Source organism: Rana temporaria, chromosome 8 (genome assembly GCF_905171775.1).
Source record: "Rana temporaria chromosome 8, aRanTem1.1, whole genome shotgun sequence".
NCBI lineage: Eukaryota > Metazoa > Chordata > Amphibia > Anura > Ranidae > Rana > Rana temporaria.
Window position 1 is genome coordinate 185857489 of NC_053496.1, and position 24360 is coordinate 185881848.

At 45.2% G+C, this 24360-nt stretch overlaps 2 protein-coding genes across 2 annotated transcripts; both read right to left on the reverse strand.

The window, feature by feature from the left end:
• Nucleotides 1-579: 579 nt before the first annotated feature.
• On the reverse strand, nucleotides 580-2033 carry LOC120909639 (gastrula zinc finger protein XlCGF17.1-like). Its single transcript, XM_040321402.1, has one exon. The coding sequence runs from the start codon at nucleotides 1880-1882 to the stop codon at nucleotides 824-826; it is 1059 nt and encodes a 352-aa protein (XP_040177336.1). The 5' UTR covers nucleotides 1883-2033; the 3' UTR covers nucleotides 580-823.
• Nucleotides 2034-12128: 10095 nt separating this feature from the next.
• On the reverse strand, nucleotides 12129-21613 carry LOC120909615 (gastrula zinc finger protein XlCGF57.1-like). Its single transcript, XM_040321369.1, has 2 exons — nucleotides 19597-21613; nucleotides 12129-12509 (listed from the first exon to the last, which is right to left on the reverse strand). Exon 1 carries the CDS (start codon nucleotides 21606-21608, stop codon nucleotides 20223-20225), a length of 1386 nt encoding a protein of 461 aa, XP_040177303.1. The 5' UTR covers nucleotides 21609-21613; the 3' UTR covers nucleotides 12129-12509; nucleotides 19597-20222.
• Between the last annotated feature and the right edge of the window lie 2747 nt (nucleotides 21614-24360).

Here is a 24360-nt window from a genome sequence, read left to right on the forward strand (position 1 = left end):
TTACGCCTAGAAATATGTAAATCAGCTAGATACGCAAATTCATGAACGTACGCCCGGCCGACGCAGTACAGATACGCCGTTTACGTTAGGCTTTTCCCGGCGTAAAGTTACCCCTGCTATATGAGGCATACATGCAGCGTACCAATGTTAAGTATGGACGTCGTTCCCGCGTAGAATTTTACGTCGTTTGCGTAAGTCATTCGCGAATAGGGCTGGGCATCATTTACGTTCACGTCGAAAGCATTGGCTTCTTGCAGGTTAATTCGGAGCATGCGCACTGGGATACTTTCACGGAGGGCGCATGCGCCGTTCGTAAAAAGTGTCATTTACGTGGGGTCACATAAAATTAACATAACACACGCCCACATCTACCACATTTGAATTAGGCGGGCTTAAGCCGCCGCAACTTTCGTTTGAGAATACGGCACTTGCCTGTAAAAGTTGCGGAGGCGTAACGTAAATAGGATACGTTACGCCCGCACAAAAAGACGCCATTCTACGTGAATCTACCCCAATGTCTTCAAGAGATTGGACTTGTCTGAAAAATACTTCCCGTACTCAGGACAGGAATACGGCTTCTCACCCTTATGGGATTTTTATTGTCTGACAAGTGTTGATTTCTCCAGATAACATTTCCCACACTGGGGACAGGAATACGGCTTCTCACCCATGTAAAATCTTTGATGTGTGAAAAGTTTTGATTTCAGTGGAACATTTCCCGCACACAAGAAATAATTACTTTTTAATTTTTATTTATTTTTCCCCTGTGTGAGATTTATGATAGGTGTAAAGATGGGATTTGTCTCGGAAGCATTTCCCGCACTCAGAACAGGAATATGGAATTCTCACCAGTGTGGGTTTTTACATGTCTGATAAGTGAGGATTTCAGCGGATAAGACTTCCCGCACTCAGGACAGGAATACGGCTTCTCACCGGTGTGGGTTTTTATATGTCTGTTAAGTGTTGATTTCAGCGGATAAGACTTCCCGCACTCAGGACAGGAATACGGTCTCTCCCCTGTGTGAGAAGTTTGATGATTATCAAGTTCTGTTTTCTTTGGATAACATTTCCCACACTCAGAGCAGGTGTACTGCTCCCCTGTGTGAGTTCTTTGATGTCTGGCAAGTTCTGATTTCCACGGATAACATTTCCCGCACTCAGAACAGGAATACGGCTTCTCCCCTGTGTGAGTTCTTTGATGTCTGACAAGATCTGATTTACACAGAAAACATTTCCCACACTCTGGACAGCAATACGGCCTCACCCCTGTGTGAGAAGTTTGATGTATGTCAAGCTGTGATTTCCATAGAAAACATTTCCCGCACTCAGAGCAGGTGTACTGCATCTGCCCAGTGTGAATTTTAAGATGAATGTTAAGTTGGGACTTCACTGCAAAACATTTCCCGCACTCAGAACAGGAATACGGCTTTTCACCTGTGTGGGTTTTCACATGTCTGCCAAGTGTTGATTTCAGTGAATAACATTTCCCGCACTCAGGACAGGAATATGATCTCTCCCCTGTGTGAGATTTTTGATGTTTGGCAAGTTCTGATTTCCATTTAAAACATTTCCCACACTCAGAGCAGGAATACGGTCTCTTCCCTGTGTGAGATCTCTGATGCTTAAAAATACTTAATTCTGAGCTAGAACTTTCCTCACATTCAGGATAGGAGGATGTCTCCTCCCCCTGAATTCTAGCACCACCCTTCACAGTACGAGGTTGCTCGGAGTCAGAGGGATTCCATGGTCTATCCACACTGTGAAGTCCTCCATCCACAGTGGAGCTCATTGTCTTTTCTCCTCCACAATCTCCTGTGATGTCCTCATCTTCCATTTTACAACCTGGAGATAAAGTGAGACGATCCTTTGAGGGTTTCTCCATGGCGTGTCCTGGAAAAATAGAAAAACATCATCAATAGATATGAGAGGGTTAGTTCACTTCCATCAAGATTCCATCTGGATCAGGTAGATATGAGTGAGGAGATGTTCTCTGTGGAGGTCCCAACCAGCTGGCACTCTTCCCCCCATCAAAGAATCTTTGGTCCTCCTCCCAGATCACTTCTACATTTACACAGCCTTGTCAGAGGAGCAGGAACCAATGGAGACTGGGAGGGGCGTGCTCTTTACACAACCACAAGCCTAAGCACTGGGTCATGTGACCTCTGATAGACAAGAGGGTCAAAGTTCAGATTTGCAGACCCTTTACCATAGAACAAGTGACCATAGGCTTACTGCTCGAAGAAGAAGGACCAACCTAAGAAAGGCTCAATCTGTGTTATCATATCTGTGCTACTGTAACTAGAAGTGACACACAACCTAATACTGCCAACTGAACCCCAGGACGGGTATCAGTACAGGGAGGGGACCATTATTAACCTATTATTGGCTGATATCACTGCCCTACTCTGGACCAATCAGTGTGCAGTAACAGAGAAGAGATAATAGAAGAATATATTATGACCCACCTGTGCTGATCTCTGTAGGAGTGTCCTCCTCTATGAATGTCCCCGTTATTCCATCCTCCTCCATAGACTGCTGATCATCCCTCACATACGTCTCTTCTTCTGATTTCACCTCAAATTCTATATCGATTGGATCTCCACTCTAAACCAAGAGAATCAGAGAGAATTTCATCTGTAAGATATAAGCTTTATTATTGTGACATCACATAAGAAATCCAAACATCGTCCCACCAACCTTGCAATAGGGAGGGATGGTGAGACCTTCCTGTGAGAAATCCCGGGAATACAGAGGACGGGGACATCTCTCTGGTGGGTTCCTGGTATTAGGTGGCTCCATCATACTGTTCTTGTAGAGATCCTTGTGTCCTTCAGAGATCTCCTTCATCACACCATCCTCCTCTTTATACTCTTCCTTAACAGCAAAATTATTACCCCTGAGGTTTTCACTCTGAATATATAATAAAATAGTTATTGTAACAAACTTGCTGTGAATAAATCATAACTACCGATAATTGTAAATCATCTACCTGGTCATGGTAACCTTCCTGTGTGGAATACAGAGGACGGGGACATCTCTCTGGTGGGTTTCTGTAGCTGGATGACTCCTCCATGGTGTCCTGGTACAGATCTTTGTGTTCTTCCTCCATCACCCCATCCTCATCATCATCCTCTTTTATCTCTTCTTTAACCTCAACTTTAGAACTTTTCCGGTTTCCACTCTGAATATAGAATAAAATGACATCAATGGTAACAATGCAGATAATGTACAGATCCTAATGATACTATCAGTGATTGTTCCTCATCTACCTGATGATGGAGGGGGATGGTGTGACCTTCCTGTGTGGAATCCCGGGAATACAGAGGACGGGGACATCTCTCTGGTTGGTTCCTGATATTAAGCGGCTCCATCATATCCTTGTGTCCTTCTGAAGGTTCCTCCATCACTCCATACTCCTCTTCTTCATACTCTTTTTGAATGCAAATATTTATATCCTTGATGTCCTTGTTGTATTCACCCTAAACCAAGAAAGTGATAGAAAATATCTTGTAGGATCTATACATTGTCTTCATGAGTAATTTTCATGTCCTAGATGCTCAGTCCCACCTACCTGATGATGGTGGGGGATGGTGTGACCTTCCTGTGTGGAATCCCGGGAATACAGAGGACGGGGACATCTCTCTGGTGGGTTCCCATTACTGGATCCATCTGTAGGAAACACACACACTGACTGAATACATTGTTTCTATGTGTTTATCAGATGATGGGGGATCTAGGTGGAGCCTCCGTACTGCTTTCTCCTTTACAATAAAGTCTCCTCTTACCCAGTGATGTGAGGGCGGCTGATTCTCCATCATGACGTCCTTGTAGAGATCCTTGTGTCCTTCTAAATACTCCCACTCCTCCATGGAGAAATAGACAGTGACATCCTGACACCTTATAGGAACCTGACACACACAATGATACAGTCACCATCCAGACACATCCCTTGTTTGTTATTGAATAATATAACCCCCTCCCCCTACGTGAATTAGTATGGGATACATAGTACCCCTAGAAATAAAGGCATCCAAACATTTTAGAAGTCTTTTAAGAAAAAATTCAAAAAATGCCTAGAACATGACCCTTGTTGTCAATCACGATGCTCACTGATTAGCATGAAAATAAAATTGACCCAGCGTACACGGCTGATTCTGCCGGTACTCATAGTCATAACAAATGAGCTATATAAATGAAGGGGCTGGGTTGGTGGTGATATCTTTAACCAAATAAAGCCATGGCCTTCTTTGGTCAATGTCAATGGCCAAAAACGGCCAGTGGCCATATTTGGGCAATGATATCACTGCTATTCCTGCCCCTTTGTTTAAGTGACAGGGATTCCCGGTGACATCAATGGTTTCTAGGGACACAGCGGGTGCAAGCATCCACAGCTTCCTTAGGAACCAGTGAGAGAGGGAAGTTATCATCTATAGAAGCAAAATAAACACCACTTCTATATGATGCTCGTCTCCCACTGAACACGGGCCGGATAGGCAGCTGTTCAGTCATTCCTCCAAACCCCCAAAAAGCCTAGGTTTGGACCGAACCAACAGCTCATCCCTACTGCTGACCAGGGTCAAGGCTGTGCATAGCATTATGGGTGAGCAACAAAATTTATCAACCACAAATTCCATCGATTTATATTCTACATTAAATTTGAATACAACCCGAATCTCATCCCTCGTTACAAGGAGACTGCTAAGATGGGAAGAAGGTTAGAGGTGAAGGTGACACCTCTCCAAAATGGGTACAATGTTCCGGCCCCGTAAGTGGGGGAAAGTTCTGACCCTGAAGGGGTTAATCTAGGTTTCGACACTATATATGTGTGTAGCATCATCTGCTGGAGATAAAAGACCCAGTGACTATGGAGGAAGAGGACAGACATGACGGGGGTTACTGGGTGTAAATAATATCCTATTACCTCCTCTGCAGCGACTTCAGCAACGTCTCCTCTCTACTCCCTCCTGACTCTCCTTTCACCTGGAACTTCATATTTATACCTGACATCACTTCCTGTCTGTAGCTGACATCACTTCCTGTCTGGGTAGATGTGAGAAGATCACCATCTTGTGGAGTTCAGAGAAACTGCAGCCCCGAGAAACGTCTCGTAATGTGAACATATCCTCGTTCTGTGTGTATGTACTGTAAATCCTTATAGATGGGGTCATCTCCACTCCCACCAAGGAGGAGAGAAATATATTACCAGCCTGGATATGCGTAGGAATTTTACTTAATTTGATTTTGAAATGAGATGACTATTTTGATTTTGCTAAATGCTCAAATTGGCAATGTAGAGATGTTTACGCAAAAGTAGCTTGAAATGATCTACAGTTGATCCTCGGATTACAAGCATAATCCGTTCCAGGAGTATGCTTGTAATCCAAAGTACTCGCATATCAAACTGAGTTTTCCCATTGAAGTCAATGGAAACGAAAATAATTTGTTCCGCATTGACTTCGATGGGATGCCATACCGAATGCGGCTAGAGGTGGGGGGGCGCCAGAGAGTGTCGGAAAGGCCCAAGGACACTTCGGCTCGTTTCCTGCGCCCCCGTACCTTAGGCCAAATGAGGTACTGCAGGCCTATTTTCGTCTCTGCTCGGCTTCTGTGCCCCCGTACCTCAGGCCAGATGAGGTACTGCAGGCCTATTTTTGGCTCTGCTCGGCTTCTGTGCCCCCTTTACCTCAGGCCAGATGAGGTACGGCAGGCCTATTTAGCTTGAATTCTGATCGTCTTGCGAGTCAACACTTGCAAATTGAGTCAGTATTTAAAAAAAAAAATGTTTGCTGATCAAAACGCTCTCAAACCAAGTTACTCTTAAACCGAGGTTCCACTTTACCTTGATAAAAACATTCCCACGTTGCTTTGCTATCCTTGTGATACTCTTCCAAGCCACTTTTTGTATTAATCAGTGACGGTCTGCCCCCCTCTCTTTATAATCCAGGCAACTTCTGGTCACTCAGGTGGGAGTACCAAGTATTGGAGGTGTCATGACTACTTTGCAGTAAGGTCCACATGGAAGGGCAATGCTTTGTCAAATGTTTAGGTGTCTTTATTTCTATGTTATTACTTTTTTTCCATGAATGAACAGGAGACCTATGTACCCACTACTTATTTACATCGGGAGCAGTATCTTTGGCCCCCCTTATTATTAAAGATTCGGATAAGACACCGACCCATAGACCTCCATAGTCCCCAGGCTAAAATTGTGGGGAAGAAGCCCTTGTCCTTAACCACTTAAGACCCGGACCTTTAGGCAGCTAAAGGACCCGGCCAGGTTTTGCGATTTGGCACTGCGTCGCTTTAACAGACAATTGCGCGGTCGTGCTATGTGGCTCCCAAACAAAATTGGCGTCCTTTTTTCACACAAGTAGAGCTTTCTTTTGGTGGTATTTGATCACCTCTGCGGTTTTTATTTTTTGCGCTATAAACAAAAATAGAGCGACAATTTTGAAAAAAATGCAATATTTTTTACTTTTTGCTATAATAAATATCCCCCAAAAATATATATAAAAAAAATGTTTTCCTCAGTTAAGGCCGATACGTATTCTTCTACATATTTTTAGTAAAAAAAATCGCAATAAGCGTTTATCGGTTGGTTTGCGCAAAATTTATAGCGTTTACAAAATAGGGGATAGTTTTATTTCATTTTTATAATTTTTTTTTTTTACTACTAATGACGGCGATCAGCGATTTTTTTTCGTGACTGCGACATTATGGCGAACACATTGGACAATTTTGACACATTTTTGGGACCATTGCCATTTTCACAGCAAAAAATGCATTGTTTACTGTGAAAATGCCAGTTGTAGTTTGGGAGTTAACCACAAGGTGGCGCTGAAGGGGTTATGTATGACCTAATATGTGTTCCTAACTGTAGGGGGGTGTGGCTGTAGGTGTGATGTCATCGATTGTGTATCCCTATAAAAGGGATGACACGATCGATGACGGAGCCACAGTGAAGAATGGGGAAGCTGTGTTTACACACAGCTGTCCCCGTTCTTCAGCTCCGGGGACCGATCGCGGGACTCCAGCGGCGATCCGGTCCGCTGGTCCCGGAGCTTCGGACCGGGTCGCGGGCGCCTCGGCTGGACACTAGCACAGCTTGTACCTGTACGTGCATGTGCCCAGCCGTACCATTCTGCCAACATAAATGTGCAGGAGGCGGTCCTTAAGTGGTTAATATAGGGACACGGTGCTTTGCCAGGGGGCTCCCCTATGTTTTTTTTGTACTCTTTATTTTATCAAAATGTATCAAATACAAGGTTATAAAATATATTTTCCCTTCATAGGAATATACATTAACATATTTTATTTCCAATGCCTTAAAGTGGCCAAACCGTTTTCACAATATGACAATTTGTTTGCAACCTACGAAATCAATTGACCTCCATTGACTTCCATTGAAATTCAAATCAAAACCCCTAAAAAATTTAGGACAATATATAAACTGCGACTGTGCTTTCAATTTTAATATTTCAGAGACATACTATACAACAAAATGTAGGTCTGGGTCTTGTGATTTACACAATATAAAGATATTCGCTGTACGATTTATAGTTTTTAAAATACAACCATTTGAAAAGGACAAGTATTAAAAAAAAATCCAGGATCTCTGAGCCTGTGTTTAGAGGCTGCATATCAACAAACATTGGTTTCCTAGGAGACGCTGAGGTAATTAAAACTCCTCCCACACACAGCTGTAAGGGGATTCTATAGCTCCTCCCACACAGTTGTGAGGTGATTTCTGTGAGGCGATATCTGTGAGGTGAGTTCTGTGAGGTGAGTTCTGTGATTTCTGTGAGGTGAGTTTTGTGAGGTGATTTCTGTGAGGTGAGTTCTGTGAGGTGATATCTGTGAGGTGATATCTGTGAGGTGATTTCTGTGAGGTGATTTCTGTGAGGCGATATCTGTGAGGTGATATCTGTGAGGTGATATCTGTGAGGTGATTTCTGTGAGGTGATATCTGTGAGGCGATTTCTGTGAGGCGATATCTGTGAGGCGATATCTGTGAGGCGAGTTCTGTGAGGCGAGTTCTGTGAGGCGATTTCTGTGAGGCGATATCTGTGAGGTGATATCTGTGAGGCGAGTTCTGTGAGGCGATATCTGTGAGGCGAGTTCTGTGAGGAGATTTCTGTGAGGTGATTTCTGTGAGGTGATATCTGTGAGGTGATTTCTGTGAGGCGAGTTCTGTGAGGAGATTTCTGTGAGGTGATTTCTGTGAGGTGATATCTGTGAGGTGATTTCTGTGAGGCGAGTTCTGTGAGGTGAGTTCTGTGAGGTGATTTCTGTGAGGTGATATCTGTGAGGTGATTTCTGTGAGGCGAGTTCTGTGAGGTGAGTTCTGTGAGGCGATTTCTGTGAGGCGATTTCTGTGAGGCGATATCTGTGAGGTGATTTCTGTGAGGTGATATCTGTGAGGTGATATATGTGAGGTGATATATGTGAGGTGATATCTGTGAGGTGATATATGTGAGGTGATATCTGTGAGGTGATATCTGTGAGGTGATTTCTGTGAGGTGATATCTGTGAGGTGATATATGTGAGGTGATATCTGTGAGGCGATATCTGCGAGGTGAGTTCTGCGAGGTGATATCTGCGAGGTGATATCTGCGAGGCGATATCTGCGAGGCGATATCTGCGAGGCGATTTCTGCGAGGCGATTTCTGTGAGGCGATATCTGTGAGGGGATTTCTGTGAGGTGATTTCTGTGAGGTGATATCTGTGAGGTGATATCTGTGAGGTGAGTTCTGTGAGGTGAGTTCTGTGAGGTGATATCTGTGAGGCAATATCTGCGAGGTGAGTTCTGCGAGGTGATATCTGCGAGGTGATATCTGCGAGGCGATATCTGCGAGGCGATATCTGCGAGGCGATATCTGCGAGGCGATTTCTGCGAGGCGATTTCTGTGAGGCGATATCTGTGAGGGGATTTCTGTGAGGGGATTTCTGTGAGGTGATTTCTGTGAGGTGATATCTGTGAGGTGATATATGTGAGGTGATTTCTGTGAGGCGATATCTGTGAGGGGATTTCTGTGAGGTGAGTTCTGTGAGGTGATTTCTGTGAGGTGATATCTGTGAGGTGATATCTGTGAGGTGATATCTGTGATATCTGTGAGGTGATTTCTGTGAGGTGATATCTGTGAGGTGATATCTGTGAGGTGATATCTGTGAGGTGATTTCTGTGAGGTGATTTCTGTGAGGTGATATCTGTGAGGTGATATCTGTGAGGTGATATCTGTGAGGTGATATCTGTGAGGTGATATATGTGAGGTGATATCTGTGAGGTGATTTCTGTGAGGTGATTTCTGTGAGGTGATTTCTGTGAGGTGATATCTGTGAGGTGATATCTGTGAGGTGATATATGTGAGGTGATTTCTGTGAGGTGATTTCTGTGAGGTGATTTCTGTGAGGTGATTTCTGTGAGGTGATTTCTGTGAGGTGATTTCTGTGAGGTGAGTTCTGTGAGGTGAGTTCTGTGAGGTGAGTTCTGTGATTTCTGTGAGGTGATTTCTGTGAGGTGAGTTCTGTGAGGTGATATCTGTGAGGTGATATCTGTGAGGTGATATCTGTGAGGTGATTTCTGTGAGGTGATATCTGTGAGGTGAGTTCTGTGAGGTGATTTCTGTGAGGTGATTTCTGTGAGGTGATTTCTGTGAGGTGAGTTCTGTGAGGTGAGTTCTGTGAGGTGAGTTCTGTGAGGTGAGTTCTGTGAGGTGAGTTCTGTGATTTCTGTGAGGTGATTTCTGTGAGGTGATTTCTGTGAGGTGATTTCTGTGAGGTGATTTCTGTGAGGTGATTTCTGTGAGGTGATATCTGTGAGGTGATATCTGTGAGGTGATATCTGTGAGGTGATATCTGTGAGGTGATATCTGTGAGGTGATATCTGTGAGGTGATTTCTGTGAGGTGATTTCTGTGAGGTGATTTCTGTGAGGTGATTTCTGGCTTCTACCACACAACTGAGGCAAATTATATCTAGTCTCACACTGCTCTGAGGAAAATTATGGCATTATAGCTCCGTCTTCACAGCTCTGAAGGGAATTATATCTCCTCCAACACATAGCATCATGCCATCTAAAGGAAAGAGGTCTAAAGCTGCAAAAAATACGCTGGACTAAACAGGAACTTTCAGACCCACGCTTTTGGGATCCGGAGCCCCACAGCAGCATAGTGGAAATGGAGGTTAGCAACCCTCCATAGCAACCCGCCCATAGCAACCCGCCCATAGCAACCAGTCCATAGCAACCAGTCCATAGCAACCAGTCCATAGTAACCCTCCCATAGCAACCGTCCATAGCAACAAGTCCATAGCAACTGTCCATAGCAACCATTCAAAGCAACCAGTCCATAGCAAACAGTTTTGATGGGGCTGTTTTGATGGGGTAGATTTTGATGGGGCAGTTTTTTAATGGGGCAATGGATCGAAATGCATCACATTTACATCTCCATGGGCACTGTCTCCAGTCAAGAGTATTGGTGGAGGCAAGACCACGTTGCACAATTTCCCCAGAAATTGTATCTTTTCTAGTTATTAATTATTATTACTAGTCAACCAACATTAGAATTCTTCTATGGGCGGATATATTTGACCAGAAATGTACGTTTGCAGCGCCAAACAGTTTAGCTGCTCCGTAGAATCTTCTTAGAACTTTCGACAGACACCATAAGCCTTCAATGACAGATTCAACGTTTGTATGTTTTTCGCTGCTTCTTCGAATCTTCGTCGTCCATGTTGAATTGTCTAACCCAACAGTCAGCCGACTTTCACATTTGTTTCTCCAAGTGCAAACTTCTAGCTAATTTACTGCTCCTCCTCTTTTGTTAAAATCAGCCAATAACATTCATCAACATCATTAATTTTATTTTACTTCCCCCACCCAATTCCAGCAGCAATCTTTTCTCTCTATGTCAAATCTTTCTCTCTCTAATGTCGAATCTTTTCTCTCTATGTAAAATCGAATGACATGACAGGCTACATCTGTTGACAGGCAATAGTGGCAAGTGACAAGCTGCATCTGGTGGCAGGAAATGGTAGCAAGTGACGTGCGACATCTGGTGGCAAGCAATGGTGGCAAGTGACAGGCTTCATCTGGTGGCAAGTGACAGGCTCCATCTGGTGGCAAGTGACAGGGTACATCTGGTGGCAAGCAATGGTGACATGTGACAGGCTGCATCTGGTGGCAAGTGACATGCTACATCTGGTGACAAGCAATGGTGACATGTGACAGGCTACATCTGGTGGCAAGCAATGGTGGCATGTGACAGGCTGCATCTGGTGGCAAGTGACAGGCGACATCTGGAGGCAAGAAATGGTCGCAAGTGACATGCTACATCTGGTAGCAGGCAATGGTGGCATATGATAGGCTGCATCTGGTGGCAAGTGACATGCTACATCTGGTGGCAAGTGACATGCTACATCTGGAGGCAGGCAATGGTGGCAAGTGACAGGCTTCATCTGGTGGCAAGTGACAGGCTGCATCTGGTGGCAAGTGACAGGGTACATCTGGTGGCAAGCAATGGTGACATGTGACAGGCTGCATCTGGTGGCAGGTAATGGTGGCAAGTGACATGCTACATCTGGTGGCAAGCAATAGTGGCATGTGACAGGCTGCATCTGGTGGCAGGAAATGGTGGCAAGTGACAGGCTACATCTGCGGTTTTCTCATCTGGAAAAATGCTGGAGAGCCTACACACAGCCAGTTTTCTGGTCCAAGAGAAAACATGACATTTTTCCCGACGCTGCCACGTCCAGACAGGAATAGATCAGAGTTTACAATGGAGTAACGTCTTACCAGAGGCAAAAAGTTCTTTCATTTCTATTTAGAGCCTTCAGAGATTCAGCTTAACAATTTTTAATGAAACAAATAATGATGCAGGAAATATTTACAGAAAAGGTTTTACTAAACAGTAAAATGATAGGATTTTTTTTTTATAATGTCTAGAGATGCTCCGACACCCGGGAACAGGAATGTGGTTTCTCACCCATATGGGATTTTCAATCCTGACCTTTAAAGAAAATGTCTGTATTACTTGCTGCCACGTCCAGACAGGAATAGATCAGAGTTTACAATGGAGTAACGTCTTACCAGAGGCAAAAAGTTCTTTCATTTCTATTTAGAGCCTTCAGAGATTCAGCTTAACGATTTTTAATGAAACAAAAAATGTTGCAGGAAATATTTACAGAAAAGATTTTTACTAAACAGTAAAATGATAGGAATTTTTTTATAATGTCTAAAGATGCTCCTCTGATGTCAGTAAAGAGTGGACTTCTGTGAAAAAAATGTCTGCACTTTCTGCAGGAATGGGTCATCTGCTTGTGTGAATCCTCTGATTCATGTAGAAGAATCTCTGATCTCCAATGACAATATTTCCTGCACTCAGGACAGGGATATGGCTTCTCACAAGTCTGATTCCGACAATGTCTTCAAGAGATGGGACTTGTCTGAAAAATACTTCCCGCACTCAGGACAGGAATACGGCTTCTCACCCATATGGGATTTTCAATCCTGACCTTCAAAGAAAATGTCTATTATTATTTCCAATAGTTTTTTATTAAGGTTTTAACAAGTTCCATAACACATTGCAGACACTTGAAAATTCCACATCGCAGTGTGGTGGGCATCCAGTAGCACAATGAAATAACCATAACTCCAATGTTACAACATTAATGTTGAAAAGGGATACAAACATACAAACCCCCAGTGCCCAATAACTACTGCATTGGTGAAAGCAGGACTCATCTCTATCAAATGTCTGATAACAATGGACAACAATTGATTAACATAACCAGTAAGTTTAAGTTTTTTAACTGGATGAGAAATAGGTAAGAAAAGGGAAGTCGAAGAGGAGAAGAAGACGAGGAGCATAGAGCAAGGTGGGAAAGGGGTGGAGAGGCAAAAGTAAGGTAGGAGAAAAGGAGAGGAACAAGGAGAAAAGGTAAGAGAGAGTGGAGCCATAACAGGACCAGCAAGTCATATATTGTAAATTGACATTGCAGTCGGAGATCACCAGTGAAAGCTCAGTCAAATCTTTAAGAATGATACCATCTTTTCCAGGGTTCCCAATATTTTCCGATGCTAGATCTACCGCCTAAGCCATAATCAAACATTTGTTCGTAGGTGCCGTGGGTGTGAATTATTTGGATTGTTTCGGTCAGGCCTGGAGGTAACAGGTCCCTCCAGTGCCGGACCAAAGCCAATCTGGCTGCCAGTAGTACATGAGATAGCAGGATCCTTAAGTTGTGGGGTACTGAATCCATTCCCAGGGATAGCAATGCCATCCCTGGTTCCTGACCCAGCTTTAGGCCCAATACTTGATTTATCAGATTAAACACCTGATTCCAGTACTGGGTGATTTTGGGGCACGCCCACAGCAGATGATACAGTGTGCCAGAGTTCCCACACATTCGCCAGCATAAGGGGGAAGCCCCAGGGGCAAATTTCGATATACGGTAAGGTGTGAGATACCAACGAAGTAGGAACTTTTGAAACAGTTCCCACAAATTGGCACTCCTGGTGGAGGAGTATGTGACCTTGAGAGCTGTTTTCCACTGGTCTTCAGAATACACCCTGCCGAAATCCCTCTCCCATGCTCTCATAGGGAGAGACTTCTGAAACACACATTTATTTTTTAGTATTGAGTAGAATAGTGAGATGCCCCTGGCTTTTGGTGATTTAGATAGATAATACTGGCAAGCCTGCCACGGAAGCATAATAGAAGTCTCTGAAACTTTTCAAGAAATGGCAAATTTGCAGGTACATGTAATAGTCAGTCGAAGGTAGGGATAGTTCTAGTTGGAGGGTTCTAAAGGTCTTGAGGGCAGGCCCTATATATAAGTCTGCTAACCTACCCCCTGGGTCCCATTTAGCAAGTGATATATTAGGTATGAATATCGATAAAGCTGATAGGGGAATCACTAGTGGCGAGGATCGTTGGTCAGGGGATGGATGCAGTACCAGAGATCTCCAGGCCGCAATAGATCTTTGGATCGTTGGGCTCATCATGGAGGAAGGGTGGGGCAGGAAGACACTAGATAGTAAATAGCCGTAAAGATCTTCCCCTGGAACCTGGTGCCTTTCTAATACCGACCAAAGATTAGGATTAGGACTTGAGGAGGGGAACCATCCTTTCAGCTGGGCAAGGAGAGAAGCTGAGTGGTAATCTTTAATGTGCGTATGGCCTATCCCTCCTACTGATCTATGTTTAATTAGCCGACTAAATGCGCATCGAGCCCGCTTGCCCCCCCATAGGAACTTATTAATCAAGGATTGTAGGGAAGAAAAAAAGGAGGCGGGGACTGGGATAGGTAGGGTTCTGAAGATGTAAATGAGTTGGGGGAGAATCTGCATTTTGAAGGCCGCAAGGCGGGGCCCGACCATGAGAGTTCAAACTTCGCTAGATTGTTCAATTTGGATGGGATTGACTGTAATAGGGGGTAATAGTTTTCTTTAGCTAGCTCAGAGAGCTTGGGGGTAAGAGTTATACCTAGATAAGAGATCCCTGTGTCCCTCCAAACGTATGGGAATCTCTCGGCCAAGGATCGTTGGAGCTCAAGTGGAACACCCATTCCCAAGATATAGGACTTAGCGTCATTAACCTTATAGTAGGATACTGAGGAAAATAGATTCAATGCCTCTTGGACAGAGGTCAGGGAGGATTCTACGTCCGTAAGCATTAGGATGATGTCATCCGCAAAAAGGCTTATAGTGTGTATCGAATCTTTACTCCTGAACCCTCTGATTTTGGGAGCGGATGTACGAGGCCAGAGGTTCCATGAGTAAATTGAAAATAAGTGGGGATAGGGGGCACCCCTGGCGTGTCCCGTTGGTAATATTGAAGGGGGAAGATAACATACCGGATATATACACCTGGGCTGAGGGAGTGGTGTAAAGCGCCATTATTGCAGAGTGAATCCCGCCTGTAAAGCCAAATTTGGTGAGGACCCTCGCCAGATAATCCCAATGAATTCTATCAAACGCCTTCTCTGCATCCAAAGCTAGGAGCAGAGAAGGCGTTTTGGTCACATTAGCTGTGTGAATAATATTGATTAAACGTCTCGTTGCGTCTGCCGTCTGCCTACCTTTTGTGAACCCCGATTGATCCATGTGAATCAGGGTTGGTAATATGTCAACCAATCTATTTGGAATGAGTCTGGCATAAAGCTTCAGATCGTTGTTCAGTAAAGAGATCGGCCTGAAGTTCTGTGGTGTACTTGGGTCTTTCCCAGGTTTTGGAAGTGCCACAATAAGAGCACGTAGCATCTCGGTAGGGAAGGAAGAGGAGGAGGCAGCAGCATTGTAAACCTCAGATAGATAGGGAGCTAGATCAAATTTAAAGGTTTTAAAGTATTCCCCTGTGAACCCATCCGGTCCAGGAGATTTATTGATAGGTAAGGAGTCAATCGCTTTAATAATCTCCGGGACCGAGAAGGGTGTATTGAGTTCATCCAGCTGGCCCGGCGTGACTCGGGGTAGATTTACTTGGTCCAGGAAGGTTGATATCATGGACTCGGTGGGCTGGATCGTGGTATGATCTTCCTTCAAATTATATAGAGTTGTAATAGCAGCTAAATGCATCCGCTATGGCATGCGGGTGATGCAGCTTTTCTTTCGTGGTAGGGTGTAATATGTAAGGAATTTTCGTCTTGTATCTGATACCCCTAAGGCGGTTAGCTAGTAGCTTCCCGGCTTTGTTACCGCTGACATAATATGACATCTTAAGGCGTCTAGTCGCTAGGTCGAAATTGTCGAGTAGCACTAGTCGCAGGTCATATCTGAGTTGTGATAATTGATCAGATAACGTCTGAGAGGTGTCAATTTTGTTTTGGGCTTCTAGGGTATGAATTTTGGTGACCAGGTTTTGTATTTGCTGTCTCCTCCTTCCCCTAACCCCAGCCCCCATTTTTATAAGGACTCCCCTCATATATGCCTTGTGGGCATTCCAAATAGTCATAGGGTTGGTTACAGAGTTAACATTGCTAGAGAAAAAATTAGATAGTTCTTCCTGTAGCTGAGCCTTGGTGGTACCATCCTGGATCAGCCTCGAGTTGGACCGCCAGACGAAGCATGAGTTCACGCCTGGCGAGTCAGCAACCGACAGCGTCACCGAGGCATGGTCTGACCAAGTGATGTCGTTGATTTTGGATGCAGTGATTTTGGGTAGCAGCCATTTGTCCGTGACAAAAAGATCCAGTCTCGTATAAATTCGGTGGCTTGATGAGAAAAAGGAGAAGTCCCTCTCCGATCCATTGAGACACCGCCATGCATCGTAAAGTTCCTGAGTGTGGAGGAATGGTTGAAGCGAATGGCGATGTCGAGTTGAGCAGGACGTTGAGTCTACTAGTGGGTCGGGAGGTAGGTTGAAATCTCCGCAGAGAAGAAGATAGCCCTTCTGAACTTTTTTAGCCTTCCTGAGGACTTGATGAAGGAATCGGATCTGGTGGTTATTGGGTGCGTATACGTTTACGATAGTATACGTAGTGGAGGCAATATCGCACACTAAAATATGATATCGGCCCAGGGGGTCGGCCAATTCACTATGTTTAGTAAACGCCACTGTGTCTCTGACTGCAGTAAGCACGCCCCCCTTTTTAGCCGAAGAGCTTGCCGTAAAAACATGTGGGAACTTAGGATGGGTACATGAGGGCATTTTCTGTTTATGAAAGTGGGTCTCTTGTGCACAGAGTACATCGCCCTTATGGTGGATAGCCTCATTCCACATAGATTTCCTCTTCACTGGGTGATTTAAGCCCTTAGTGTTAATTGTCAGGAATGTGACAGGCATGGATATCCGTAGACAAAGAGCAGTGCAGAACAAAAAATGGGTGCATCACTTACAGTTTTTGGTGCTCGTATGAGGTGAAAGAGGTCTTTTAACAAGTGGCGAGTTCTCAACAGGAGTGGTGGGGCTCCGACTGTCGAAAGGGTCGTGGTGACTCCAGCTGCGAAGAGGCGGCTCCAGGCAAAGAAAGAGAGGAGAAAAAAAGGTTGAAGTAAAACAAGTGAAAAAAACAACATGGGGATGAGGTGGGTCATGACGACCCGGGTGTAGCGTGTACAAACGCTAACTCAGAGTAGGGGAAGAAGTCTAGTTTGATAACTCCTAAACAGGGGTACAGCTGCGAGTTAGATAGTTTGGTAGCACAGTTCAGCGGGCAATTTAGCGGTGTGATCGGGCGTTTTTCGGATTAACAAGGTGCCAGTCTCTATCAACCCGTGACGGGTCTCCCTTGGATGAGCCTCTTGGATCCTCCTCAGGGATGATGAGCCAGGATTTAAGTAGGTCTAATCCTTTGGAGAGGGAGTCAACAATGAAGTCCTTTCCTTTGTTGGTAATGATTAGTTTAGTAGGGAATCCCCACTTATAGGCAATGTTGTGGTTGCGCAGTGCCTTTGAGATGGTGTTCAAATTGCGCCTCTTCTGTAATGTATACTGTGACAAGTCCGCAAAAAACTGTAGATCTCTATGTTGTTCAGGGACAAGATCTTTGTTGCGGGCTGCTCTCATTAAGCGCTCCTTAACATGATAGAAGTGGAGGCGTAAAATAACATCACGGGGCACATTGTCGGGTAGATGAGGTGGTTTAGGCAGCCTGTGGATCCTGTCCATGGTGACATCTAGTGCCGTCACGTCAGGCAGAATGGAGGTTATTATGTTGGTGACATGGTCTAGCAAGTCTGATTGTTGAACCGTTTCAGGGACCCCCCGTATTTTAAGGTTGTTTCTCCGAGCTCGGTCCTCAATGTCCGCGATTTTGGCTCTTAACGCTTCCATCTCCTCATCCCTGGCGTCATGGGCATCCACCAAGCTATTGATGGTGTCAGCGTACTCTCCCATTTTAGTTTCCACGTGGTCCACCCTGGCAGACACATCATGCAGTTCTTTGCCAAACCTGCGCATACAGGACATCATATCGCTGTGCAGCGAGGTTCTAAGGGACACTAACATGTCCTTAAGTGTGGTGTCTAGTACAGGCTGGTTAGTGGTAGGGAAGCGGTCGATGGAGTCAGGGAGTTCCCTGGTATCATCCCCAGAGTCTAGACCCGCACTAACCTCAGGAGTGTGATCCTTGCCATCCAACTTAGGCCGCGTCTTTTCTGGGCTCCCCGAGGCAGAGGAAGGGACAGGAGAGTGCTTTCCAGCCGACGAGGAATTTCGTTTCGCTGTCTTGCTCTTAGATTGAGTCGTCTGTGGAGTGCTGGCAGCAGATGGTCTGGGAGACTCGGCGCCATCTTGTCTTTGCTCCCAAGCAAAGTATTCAGTCAGCTTCTGAGGCCGCTGGGAGCCCTTTCGTTTGTTTGCCATCCCACGGGTGGACAGTGCGGTGTTAACGCCTGTATGTTAGTTCGCGATCGCCGCTGATCAGGCTGCGTTTTAGTGCTGTATCCCCGTTTTACCGGAGCTCCGTCAGGGGTATTAAATCAATAGTTCAGGATGTTCTCGAGGGGGCAATGAGGAGTATTCCATGTGGAAACAGAGAAAGGCCTCTGGGGTGTACCAAGATGGCCGCCGGGATCTGTCAGAGCCTGCAGATGGCTTCAAAGGAGTGACACAGAGTAGGCTGCGGACTCCGGGGAGCACAGTGGGTATCCCCGTTTGAGTTGTGGAGGAGTATCCGGCCAGGGGTCTGGAGTTGAGGGCAGGAGCAGAATTCGCCTACTGACCTGGTGGCTCAAGATGGCCGCGGCGTGTAGGCCCAAGCCGCGGTGTGGATTAGTAGATGGCCGGAGGATCCACGATTGCCGCGCTGGACAGGCGTCTGGAAGTGTCCCCCCTCCAACGGAGCTGCTGCGGGTGGGTCCAGAGGCGATCGCCGCTCCACTCGCGATCGCCGCGCCTGGAGTAGGAAAGTCCCCAGGCTTCACAGGCCTCAAGATGGCGGAGGGTCAGCCATGGATGGAGCCGGCTGAATCTCGGCTGGTGAAGCGATCCCGCGGCCCAGGATCGCGATTCGAGCAGGGATCTACCCATGGAGACCTCAGGAGTCAAGGTAGAGGGTTTTTGTGGGTTAGAAATCAATTGCCAATGCAGGATGGCGATAGATTCTATTAGGCCTGGCGGAGCTCCTCCAGGATGCGTCCTTCTCCGTGCACGTTCGGCCACGCCCCCCTCTGTCCACTTTTAAGCAGTCCCTGGAAACTTTTATTTTCAGAGAAGCCACCACCTAACAGCGGTACTTTTATTTTCTTCATCAACTTATCCCCCCACAGTTATACCTTTTGTATCACTTGGCCCTCCCTTCTAGATTGTAAGCTCTAACAAGGAGCAAAATGTCTATTATTAGCTGCCACGTCCAGACAGGAATATATCAGAGTTTACAATGGAGTAACGTCTTACCAATGATGTCAGTAAAGAGTGGACTTATATGACAATATTTCCCGCACTCAGGACAGGAATATGGGTTCTCACAAGTGTGATTCTGACAATGTCTTTAAGAGATGGGAGTTGTCTGAAAAATACTTCCCATACTCAGGACTGGAATACGGCTTCTCACCCATATGGGATTTTTCATGTCTGATGAGTTGATTTCTACGGATAACAATTCTCACACCCGGGACAGGAATACGGCTTCTCACCCATATGGGATTTTCAATCCTGACCTTTAAAGAAAATGTCTATTATTCGCTGTCACGTCCAGACAGGAATATATCAGAGTTTACAATGGCGTAACGTCTTACCAGAGGCAAAAAGTTCTTTCATTTCTATTTAGAGCATTCAGAGATTCAGCTTAAAGATTTTTAATGAAACAAAAAATGTTGCAGGAAATATTTACAGAAAAGATTTTTACTAAACAGTAAAATGATAGGAATTTTTTTATAATGTCTAGAGATACTCCTCTGTCAGTAAAGAGTGGACTTCTGTGAAAAAAATGTCCGCACTTTCTGCAGGAATAGGTCTTCTGCCTGGGGGAATCCTCTGATGTCAGTAGAGTGGACTTCTTTGAGAAAAAATTCCCACACTTTCCGCAGGAATGGGTCATCCGCTTGTGTGAATTCTCTGTGATCTCCAATGACAATATTTCCCGCACTCAGGACAGGATTACGGCTTCTCACCCTTATGGAATTTTTATTGTCGGACAAGTGCTGATTTCTGCGGATAACACTTCCCACACCGGGGACAGGAATACGGATTCTCACCCATGTAAAATCTTTGAGGTGTGACAAGTTCTGATTTCAGTGAACATTTCCCGCACACAAGGAAGAATGACTTTTTTCCATCTTTATTATTATTTCTTTTTCCCAGTGTGAGATTTATGATGGCGGTAAAGATGGGACTTCTCTGGGAAACATTTCCCGCACTCAGAACAGGAATATGGCTTCTCACCGGTGTGGATTTTTAGATGTCTGACAAGTGTTATTTTCAGCGGATAAGACTTCCCGCACTCAGGACAGGAATACGGTCTCTCCCCCGTGTGAGAAGTTTGATGTCTATCAAGGTCTACTTTCCGTAGATAACATTTCCCGCACTCAGAGCAGGTAAACGGCTTCTCCCCTGTGTGAGAACTTTGATGTCTGACAAGTGTTATTCTTTGCAGATAAGACTTTCCGCACTCAGGACAGGAATACGGTCTCTCCCCTGTGTGAGAAGTTTGATGGCTGTCAAGTTCTGATTTCCGGTCATAACATTTCCCGCACTCAGAGCAGGTATACGGCTTCTCCCCTGTGTGAGATCTTTGATGTATGACAAGTTCTGATTTCCGGTCATAACATTTCCCGCACTCAGAGCAGGTATACTTCTTTTCCCCTGTGTGAGTTCTATGATGGACGTAAAGATGGTATTTTTCTGCAAAACATTTCCCGCACTCAGAACAGGAATACGGCTTCTCACCGGTGTGGGTTTTTAGATGTCTGCTAAGTGTTGATTTCAGTGGATAAGACTTCCCGCACTCAGGACAGGAAAACGGTCGCACCCCTGTGTGAGAAGTTTGATGTTTGTCAAGTTCTGATTTATGTAGATAACATTTCCCGCACTCAGAGCAGGTATACGGCTTCTCCCCTCTGTGAGTTCTTTGATGTCTGACCAGGTCTGATTTCCACGGATAACATTTCTCGCACTCAGAACAGGAATACGGTCTCTCCCCTGTGTGAGTTATTTGATGTCTGACAAGTTCAGATATCAATGTAAAACATTTCCCACACTCAGAGCAGGAAAACGGCTTCTCACCTGTGTGGGATTTTTGATGTTTGACAAGTGTTGCTTTCTGCGTAAAACATTTCCCGCACTCAGAACAGGAATAAGGTCTGACCCCTGTGTGAGACATTTTATGTCTGTCAATTTCTGATTTCCATTTAAAGCATTTCCCGCACTCAGAGCAGGAATGCACCTCTCCCCCTGTGTGAGTTCTATGATGCTTAAAAAAACGTAATTCAGAGCTAGAACTTTCCTCACATTCAGGAAAGGAAGGTTTCCCCTCCCCCTGAATCCCGGCCCCACCCCTCACAGTACGAGGTTGCTCAGAGTCAGAGGGATTCCATGGTCTATCCACACTGTGAAGTCCTCCATCCATAGTGGAGCTCATTGTCTTTTCTCCTCCACAATCTCCTGTGATGTCCTCATCTTTCATTTTACAACCTGGAGATAAAGTGAGACGATCCTTTGAGGGTTTCTCCATGGCGTGTCCTGGAAAAATAGAAAAACATCTTCAATAGATCTGAGAGGGTTAGTTCACTTCCATCAAGATTCCATCTGGATCAGGTAGATATGAGTGAGGAGATGTTCTCTGTGGAGGTCCCAACCAGCTGGCACTCTTCCCCCCATCAAAGAACCTTTGGTCCTCCTCCCAGATCACTTCTACCTTTACACAGCCTGGTCAGAGGAGCAGGAACCAATGGGGACTGGGAGGGGTGTGCTCTTTACACAACACAAGTCTAGGCACTGGGTCATGTGATATCTGATAGACAAGAAGGTCAAAGTTCAGACTTGAAGACCCTTTACCATAGAACAAGTGACCATAGGCTTACTGCTAGAAGAAGGACCAACCTAAGAAAGGCTCAATCTGTGTTATTATATCTGTGCTACTGTAACTAGGAGTGACACACAACCTAATACTGCCAGCTGAACCCCAGGACGGGAATCAGTACAGGGAGGTGACCATTATTAACCTATTATTGGCTGATATCACTCAGCTCCCGCCCCACTCTGGACCAATCAGTGAGCAGTAACAGAGCAGAGATAAGAGAAGAATATATTATGGGTCACCTGTGCTGATCTCTGTAGGAGTGTCCTCCTCTATAAATGTCCCCGTTATTCCATCCTCCTCCATAGACTGCTGATCATCCCTCACATACGTCTCTTCTTCTTCTGATTTCACTTCAAATTCTATATCGATTGGATCTCCACTCTAAACCAAGAAAATGAGAGAGAATATCATCTGTAAGATATAAGCTTTATTATTGTGACATCACATAAGAAATCCAAACATCGTCCCACCAACCTTGCAATAGGGAGGAATGGTGTGACCTTCCTGTGTGGAATCTCGGGAATACAGAGGATGGGGACATCTCTCTGGTGGGTTCCTGGTATTAGGTGGCTCCATCATACTGTTCTTGTAGAGATCATTGTGTCCTTCAGAGATCTCCTTCATCACACCATCCTCCTCTTTATACTCTTCCTTAACAGCAAAAGTATTACCCCCGAGGATTTCACTCTGAATATTTAATAAAATAGTTATTGTAACAAACTTGCTGTGTATAAATCATAACTACCAATAATTGTAAATCATCTACCTGGTCATGGTGACCTTCCTGTGTGGAATCCCGGGAATACAGAGGACGGGGACATCTCTCTGGTGGGTTTGTGTAGCTGGATGACTCCTCCATGGTGTCCTGGTACAGATCTTTGTGTTCTTCCTCCATCACCCCATCCTCGTCATCCTCCTCTTTTATCTCTTCTTTAACCTCAACTTTAGGATCTCTCAGGTTTCCACTCTGAATATAGAATAAAAATGACATCAATGCAGATAATGTACAGATCCTAATGATACTATCAGTGATTGTTCCTCACCTACCTGATGATGGTGGGGGATGGTGTGACCTTCCTGTGTGGAATCCCAGGAATACAGAGAACGGGGACATCTCTCTGGGGGGTTTCCATTACTGGATCCATCTGTAGGAAACACACACACTGACTGAATACATTGTTTCTATGTGTTTATCAGATGATGGGGGATCTAGGAGGATCCTCCGTACTGCTCTCTCCTTTACAATAAAGTCTCCTCTTACCCGGTGATGTGAGGGGCGGCTGATTCTCCATCATGACGTCCTTGTAGAGATCCTTGTGTCCTTCTAAATACTCCCACTCCTCCATGGAGAAATAGACAGTGACATCCTGACACCTTATAGGAACCTGACACACACAATGATACAGTCACTATCCAGACACATGCCTTGTCTGTTACTGGATAATACAACCCCCCCCCCCCACATGAATTAGTATGGGATACATAGTACCCCTAGAAATAGATAAAAAATGTCAAAGTGACTATGGAGGAAGAGGACAGGCATGATGGGGGGGGGGGGGGGTTAATGGGTGTAAATAATATCTTATTACCCCCTCTGTGTCCTTCTAAATACTCCTACTCTTCCTGTCACTGAATAATACACCCCCCCCCCCCCGTATTCAGAAAGAACTTGCGCCCTAAGTTAAGGCGGCGTAGCGTATGTGGTCCGGCGTAAGCCCGCAGAATTCAAATTCTCCATGCAGCGGGCGTGTCGTATGGTAATGATGGCTGACCCCACGTAAATTACGTTTTTGGCTAACGGCGCATGCGCCGTCCGTGAACGTATCCCAGTGCGCATGCTCCAAATTAACCCGCAAAAAGCCAATGCTTTCGACGTGAACGTAAATTACGCCCAGCCCTTTCGCAAACTACTTACGCAAACGACATAATCGACGGAAAATTCTACACTGGCCCGACGTCCATACTTAACATAGGATACGCCTCATATAGCAAGGGTAACTTTACGCCGGAAAAAGCCTGACGTAAAAAAAATCCCCCGGGCGGACGTACGTTTCTGAATCGCCGTAACTACCTAATTTGCATATTCCTTGTGTAAATCTACGGAAGCGCCACCTAGCGGCCAGCGTAAATATGCAGCCTAAGATACGACGGTGTAAGAGACTTATGCCGGTCGGATCTTGGGTAATCTATGCGTAACTGATTCTACGAATCAGGCGCAGAGATACGACTCCGCACACTCAGAGTTACGACGGCGTATCCGGAGATACGCTGTCGTAACTCCTATCTGAATCCCACTTCTATATGATGCTCGTCTCGCCTCGGAACACGGGTTGAATAGGCAGCAGTTCAGTCATTCCTCCAAACCCCCAAAGAGCCTAGGTTTGGACCGAACCAACAACTCATC

Coding starts and splice junctions, on each gene's coding strand:
- LOC120909639 (XM_040321402.1), bottom strand. CDS start 1,882: ATGGAGAAACCCTCAAAGGATCGTCTCACTTTATCTCCAGGTTGTAAA.
- LOC120909615 (XM_040321369.1), bottom strand. CDS start 21,608: ATGGAGAAACCCTCAAAGGATCGTCTCACTTTATCTCCAGGTTGTAAA.